Source organism: Salmo salar, unplaced genomic scaffold, assembly GCF_965601325.2.
Source record: "Salmo salar unplaced genomic scaffold, fSalSal1 ptg000357l, whole genome shotgun sequence".
Lineage (NCBI taxonomy): Eukaryota > Metazoa > Chordata > Actinopteri > Salmoniformes > Salmonidae > Salmo > Salmo salar.
In genome coordinates this window covers 140,001-147,830 of record NW_027675358.1, presented here as the reverse complement: position 1 = coordinate 147,830, position 7,830 = coordinate 140,001, and the positions used below count along the sequence as shown (strand labels likewise).

The following is a 7,830-nucleotide window of genomic DNA, read 5'->3' as shown; positions in this document are numbered from 1 at the left end:
TGAAGGAGACTGAGGTGAGGTACAGTAATAAGGAGTAGCCCTCCCTCCCTCTGATTAGAGACCCCAGACCAGGATGTGAGCTCCAGAGACTTGAAGGAGACTGAGGTGAGGTACAGTAATAAGGAGATGCCCCCCCCCCCTTAGCGGTGGGGACCGGGAGTACAACTTCCACTTTTTGCAATTTCAGATGGGTTTTTTGTGTCTAACTGCCCGTTTATCGTTGATGATTGGTGGTTGCCGTGGGCAATGGTGAAAGCGGATACCTATGGATAAACAGATATGTGAACTCCTCTTGTATTCTGAAATGAAACCGGAGGGAGGAGGGGAGGACTGAGAACTATTACCTGAACATAAAGAATAAAAAGAGGGTTTAATGGAGAAAGAAGATGTGAACACCTTCTAACGTGCGAGAGGGAGGGCCGGGCGAACGAGAGGATGGACAGACTTCTTTCTCTTTGATTCATTTCTCTCTTAATCTAGAATTTTTCTCTCCCTGTTTTTTGATGTTGGGTTTTATTAAGCGGGGTGGGTGAGGAGATGGGGGAGGGAGAAGTGGGCCGGCTGTGTGTGTGTTACCATGTTTGCGTCCCAAAAGGGCACCCTATTCCCTTCATATAGTGCACTACTTGTGTCCAGGGCCCATGGGGATCTGATCAAAAGTGGTGCGCTATATAGGGAGTAGGGTGCCATTTGGGACTTATCCTCTGAGATGGGTTCAGTTTCTCTCCGGACAGCAAGATGAACACCGGGGTCACACCCCAGCACTATAAAGAAGCACCCTTCCTTCCTTCCTTCCTTCCTTCCTTCCTTCTTACTCTCCTTGTCCTTTGTGACATCACTGACTTGACACAACTTGAAAGTGTAAAAGCTTGAACTCCATTTTTTCAGTCATGTCTGATTCATTGATTATTTCAAGAAAGGAGGCAGAGAGGGAAGGAAGGAGGGAACGAGGGGAAAAAGAGGAAGGATAAGTGAAGAGAGGAGGGAGAGAGGGAAGGAAGGAGGGAACGAGGGGAAAAAGAGGAAGGATGAGTGAAGAAAGGAGGCAGAGAGGGAAGAAAGGAGGGAGGGAAGGAAGAGAGGGAGGGCGGGGTACATTTTAAAGGTGTTGGAATGTGGCTCTTGCCTTACAGCTCTGACCTGTAAATGAACACACGCCACAGATTATATATATATATATATAAATAAATAAATTATATACGATGAAAAGTCCCTAAAAATAATTGGATTATGTTGTTGGGAGGGAGAACGGCTAATCTGCCTTGTGCTCAATTCCCTTTTGGTTTTTTAGAGAATTGACTGTAAATAAAATAAATAAAAATGTATGATGCTATAAAAAATAGTTTTGTCTTGTTCATAACCTCCTTTCTCTCATCCTGTTTTTCTCTGTATCAAGTTCAGATATTCAAGAGTTTAAAGACCTCTGTTTTTATTTAAACAGTATGAATAATACCAATGGCTGGGCTGATGGGCACTTCAGTGACTTGGAGCCTTTGATTGCCTTGCCTCTGGGAGCCTGTCGACTTGTTACATGATTACTGAGTGAAAGAGAGCCTATGAAAGTTTTCATGGAGGGTGGGTGCCCCCTGGTGGCTGAACCTGAGATCAATGAGAGAACTTGTCAGAAAAACGACAGTCCCACTTTCTCTGTCATTGTACAAAGTAGAGAGTGGGGGAAAAACTGTGTAAAAATGTATACAGAGGCTCTGGAATTTGTCATAAAAAAAAATACTAAAATAGTGAAAAAGGATTAAAATAAAGTTCCAACAGTACATGAGATGATCAGACTGAACCAACTGCTATCTTAAAATGTTTATTCAGTTAGGAAACAGAGGATGTATTACATAAAGTTATCACAGAATTAAAGTTATCACACAATTATATAATAAATCCTCACTCACACAGACAAACATGGCTTCATTATTGTTCACAGTTTATTATCATAGTTTCTCACAGATCCTGGCTTCCACTGTTAGAATGGCTGAGCGAGGGGAGGTGGGGCTTTTTTCATAGCCTGAGAGAGAGAGAGACATTCAGTTTTACTAGAGGGGTTGGGTGGCGCCCCCTGTTGGCTGAACCCGGGTGGGAGGTTCCCCCTTAGCAAGCAATGGACCCCAACACACCACTGAAGCCATTAAGAACTATATTCAAAAACACACCTGGTAACCTGTTCAATCACCAGGCACACGGCTCAACATAGTTCAATGACAGAGACTGTGGACTTAGAATCATTTTGGGTAAAAAAATAAAATTGTGAAAATTAATAAAATAAAGTAGCAGCTGTCTTTGATATAATCAAAATTAACTAACTGCTATCTTGAAATGTAGAGAAAGTGTTTTAAAATAGGCATCCTATCATTTGAAAATTAGTTGAAAGGCTAAGGATTCTCTTCCTGAGAAGAAGCTGACAGCCTTCAAACAGAGCAAAAAAAGTGGTCCCAAACAATATGTCAAAATGAATTTAAAAAATGATACAGCTGTCTTTAATAAGATCAAACTGAACTAACTGCTATCTTGAAATGTTGAAAAAGTGTTTTTAAATAGGCATCCTGTGGTTCGGGCTATGTATTTAGGTAGAGGGGTGTTTGGTTTATGTGGTTCGGGCTATGTATTTAGGTTGAGGGGTGTTTGTTTTATGTGGTCAGGGGTTTGTTAGAACATAGACTATGTTAGTGTATTTCTATGTTCTGTCTTGTCTATTGTAGTTCTATGTTTAGTTTATTGGGGTTGGACCTTCAATTGGAGGCAGCTGGTTATCGTTGCCTCTGATTGAAGGTCCTATAATTAGGAGTTTGTTAGTCATGGGGGTTTTGTGGCAGATTGTTGCTGTGTATAGCTTTGTGCCTTACTGGCCTGTTCTTTGTCCTTTAATAAAAGAAGATGAGTTTACATTTTCCCGCTGCGTCTTGGTCTAAACCCTACAACACCTGTGACATTTACATTAGGGTGTATTGTTAGATACTACTGCACTGTTGGAACCAGGAACACAAGCATTTCACTACACCCACAATAACATCTACTAAATATGTGTATGTGACCAATAACATTTTTATTTGATTGTATTTTTGAAAGTGTTACATAATTCTCAATCCGCTTTGCGTCGTGCCTAAAAACAGCACTTAGCCGTGGTACTGTATATTAGCCATATACTGTCACCACTTCCACCGAAGTCATTTCCTCTCCTTGTTCGGCGGTCGGCGTCACCGGTCTTCTAGTCATCGTCGATCCACTTTTTCATTTTCCATTTGTTTTGTCTTGTTTTCTTACACATCTGGTTTCCATTTCCATCATGAATTGTTGTGTATTTAACCCTCTGTTCCCCCCATGTCCTTGTGTGGAATTGTTTGTTTGTAAGTGCTTGTACTCTGTTACTGGTGCGCATCGGGTTTTGTACCCATGTAGGTTCGTTTTGTATTAAACTGCTCCGGCTATTACCTATCTCTGCTCTCCTGCGTCTGACTTCACTGCCACCAGGTCCGCAATCCTTACATATACCACACCTCCTCAGGCCTTATTGCTTATTAGAACACATAAGTGTATTATAAGGCATTATAAAGGTCATTAAAATAATTATAATATGTACTTCATAGAAACTGTTACCATTTATATTCTAATAACTCACATTTTAAGATTCATTATTTCATTTATTCCATGTTAAGGGCTCTAACCAAGGAACAAGACTATTTGTCTCCCTCTTGATGTTGCATGCAGTTCCTCTCTCTCTTCCTCCCTCCCTCTAACCCCTCCCTCCCTCTAACCCCACCCCTCTGGCAGAACCAGGAAATCCCTCCCCCTCCCACAAACTCTCTTCTGAGGAAACGAAACTGATCTGAGTCTCTGTGTCGTCTGTCTGTGTGAGAGTGAACAACCGTCCAAATGGCTCAACAGGGAGTTCTGCTGGACCAGGACCAGTTATGTTGTTCTGTCTGTCTGGATCTACTGAAGGAACCAGTCGCCATCCCCTGTGGACACAGTTACTGTAGGAGCTGTATTGAGGGCTGCTGGGATCAGGATGTTCTGAAAGGGGTCTATAGCTGTCCTCAGTGCAGACAGACCTTCAGTCCGAGGCCTACGCTGAGTAAAAATAACATGTTGGCTGAGCTGGTGGAGAAACTGAAGAAGACAGGACTCCAGGCTGCTCCCCCTCCGTCTCTGTGCTATGCTGGACCTAGAGATGTGGCGTGTGATGTCTGCACTGGGACCAGAAAGCAGAAAGCCCTCATGTCCTGTCTGGCGTGTCTGGCCTCTTACTGTGAGACTCACCTCCAATCTCACTACGAATCTCCTGCTTTGAAGAAGCACAAGCTGGTCAAAGCCACCGCACAACTACAGGAGAAGATCTGCTCTCATCATGACAAACTGCTGGAGGTTTACTGTCGTACCGATCAGCACTGTATCTGTTATCAGTGTTTGATGGATGAACATAAAGGCCATGATACAGTGTCAGCTGCAGCAGAGAGGACTGAGAAACAGGTAAGACCAGAACAACTTGTTGGTGACTGTCTGATAAACAAAGAATTAAAGATACAGTAGGAACTAAGGCTGTTTGAATATGAGATCATTGAAATGAAATGAATCCTCAGCAGAACAAATATGAACACAAACCTTGAGTATATTGATATGTCAACCCAGATTCTCTAAATGTATCACCATTTTATAATGTCAAAGACTATTATCATTCTGAATGCCCTTTTATGAGTCCAAAGTTCAGTCTCAACCTGTTGATACATGTAGTCCTACCATAAAAACTATAATCATTCACATAGCAACAAATAAATATCATTTAGTAAATGGACCATCCATTTTTTTAGATCTTCCTCTCTATGGGCCCTATGTCACATTACTATACTATTGATCTACTGGACTAATAAAGCTTGATAGCTGATTGAAGAGTGATTCTCCACAGAGGCAGCTGGGGATGAGTCAGCAGAAGGTCCAGCAGAGATTCCAGGAGAGAGAGAAGGAGCTGAAGGAGCTCCAACAGGCTGTGGAGTCTCTCAAGGTGAGTATTGTTGACCAGAGGAGACACACCATTTCACCTGTCTCCTCCAGGCAGAGAGAGAGAGAGGTAGAGGGGCCCCTATCCAATCCCACTGACCCCACTGTTGGGAACAGGTTGTCACTGCTGAGGCAGTGAAGAAAGTAAAGGAGGATGGGTCAAGGCTGAGGGATGCTGAGAGGATCCCTGTGAGTAGTAGATCTGTGACAGCACAGAGGGATGGGCCAACCAGTGATATATGCTTCAGTAAGGTTGGCTTCTTAGTGTTCATAGCAAATGGTTATCAACTGTACCGCAGAAATGGAATGTAAATCACAGAAAAAAATATGTTTTGGTGGCAGCTGCAGAGAAGTATTTGGTCATACTAGATTTGACTTCAGAAGAGTTCCAGGGTGTGTTGAGTGGTGGTGTCCCGTCCTCCCAGGCCGGTGGCCTGGTTACAGGAGCAGATCGGGTCAAAGTAGTGGAATGGGGTAGTGGGTTTTAATGAGTGTAGGGTTAGTTGGCCTGGTGCAGGAGCAGATAGGGTCAAAGTAGTGGAATGGGCTAGTGGGTTTTAATGAGTGTAGGGTTAGTTGGCCTGGTGCAGGAGCAGATAGGGTCAAAGTAGTGGAATGGGCTAGTGGGTTTTAATGAGTGTAGGGTTAGTTGGCCTGGTGCAGGAGCAGATAGGGTCAAAGTAGTGGAATGGGCTAGTGGGTTTTAATGAGTGTAGGGTTAGTTGGCCTGGTGCAGGAGCAGATAGGGTCAAAGTAGTGGAATGGGGTAGTGGGTTTTAATGAGTGTAGGGTTAGTTGGCCTGGTGCAGGAGCAGATAGGGTCAAAGTAGTGGAATGGGGTAGTGGGTTTTAATGAGTGTAGGGTTAGTTGGCCTGGTGCAGGAGCAGATAGGGTCAAAGTAGTGGAATGGGGGTAGTGGGTTTTAATGAGTGTAGGGTTAGTTGGCCTGATGTTGTCATTAGCTTATTGGGTTGAAAGGCTGTGAGGTTGAGCATCCCACTGCTACTGTTCTAGATGACTGTTGGGAATATACTAGTAGACAAGGCAGTGGTTTTGGTTGGACAGTTGGAAAGCTTGCTGATGAGAGTAGTTTCAGGGAGTTGGAGGTTGGCCCTTTCTGTGGTGATAGGGGATGTTCCTCCATGGTTACTCCCAGATCCTGTTGTTGATCTAACCTTGGTAGACAAAAGGAAAGATTGGGTCAGAAGTCAGTGATAAAGGGAAACTGGTTGACAATTACATTGGTAGAAGTTGTTATGCTTTTTTACCTCTTTTCACAGATGGATCCAAGGGCCCAGATAGTGGGCCCACAGGAGCAGGTGTTTACCTTCCTGAATGTGATGTGCAGATATGTAGAAGACTAACAGATGAACTGTCAGTGTACTCAGTTGAACTGTTGGTGATAATAGTTGTCCTCCAGTGGGTGGAGGACGTATAGCCTGTTAGAATTATAGTATCCTCAGATTCTCTGTCTGTATTGAATAGTTTATCATCTGGTAAATCTATTAGGAGTGACCTACTATTGGAGGTATTAATGTTATTATGGAGAATTGAGAGAATGGGTCTAGTAGTGAGATTCTGCTGGGTCCCAGCACATTCAGGTGTGAATGGAATGAAATTGTAGACTAGTTAGCTAAAATAACTTTAAAACAAGATCTAATATATATTAATGTTCCACTGGGTAGAGGTGAGGACAAATGTGAGATCAGAGACATTTTGATAGATGTGTGGCAGAAGAGATGGGACTCTGAGCACAAGGGACGGCATTTATATGCCCTCCAAAGAAAGGTCGGTGGACCAAGGTTCAAAGGTCAGATTAGGAAGGAGAGAGGTGGTGTTTCCTCGATTGTGTTTAGGACATTGTACATTGAACTGGTCCTTCCATCTGGTTGGCAGCATGTGAATGGTTTGTGTCTGGAGGGTATTGTCAATGAAACGGTGGAGCATGTGTTGGTTATATTGTTGTAAGGATGTTGAAGAGATGGAAAGATTGAAGTGTAGGGTCATTGAGGTTGGATGGGGGGTTGGATGGGGGGTTGGAAGGGATTTGGGGGATGGGGAGGGTCTATTAGAAGTTAGTAGGGATCTTTTTTATTTTCTCAGAAGTACTGAGTTAGGTAGGAGGATTTAGAAATGGTGTAAACCGTGATTGAACACACTCCAGCACAGTAGGAGGCGCCACGCTCCTTTAACGTTGGTTTGAGGACCGCCATTATACCATAGAAGAAGAAGAAGTTGGTAACGTGAGGTTTTGTCGTTCGTAAAGAGTGCAGCTATTCTTTTGCCTATTTTCCAAATGTATTTTGTCATGGTGGGAGGGTTTGTTTACTGGTTTCCTCTGTTTATCGGTTAGAGTTGAGGAGGGAGTAGGGTAGTTTGATGTCCTCAACCGAGTGGAGAAGAAACGCTGTCTCTTCAGGTGCGTTGTGGAGAATGGTGTGGAGGAATTATTGATCCTGGTCGGTGAACAGGTGGGAGAGGAACATATACACTCTGTATCCAGAATGAACAAGGCGGTGGTTGTGGTAATGTAAAAGGTGAGTCTTGTTACCCGGCTAGTTACCAGTATGATTTATGTGAGGGGTTGTGTTGGTGCTGATTTCGACAAGAGTAGTGGTGTCTAATCTGCCTCCGTTTATTACCACCGAACAGATCCGTAAAGAGTTGGTTCGTTTTGCTAAATGTGGAAGTGTTTTTCTGAACGAAATTCAAGGTTAAACAGAGGAGGGGTGGTACACAGGGTTTGTTAGCACAGAGGAGCCCAGTGATATAATATTATATATATATAATATTACTATATGTCCCAGCTGTTTGCTGTGGTTTTGAAGTAA

General features: G+C 43.3%; 1 protein-coding gene across 1 annotated transcript in view; it reads left to right on the top strand.

Moving 5' to 3' along the window:
• LOC106599775 (E3 ubiquitin/ISG15 ligase TRIM25-like) overlaps positions 1–7,830 on the top strand; it is a 16,223-nt gene continuing 8,393 nt past the window's right edge. The window contains exons 1-2 of the mRNA XM_082971598.1: positions 1–4,473; positions 4,907–5,002. Coding sequence (XP_082827724.1) covers positions 3,877–4,473; positions 4,907–5,002 — 693 coding nt within the window. The 5' untranslated portion in view covers positions 1–3,876. The remainder of the gene's footprint in view (positions 4,474–4,906; positions 5,003–7,830) is intronic.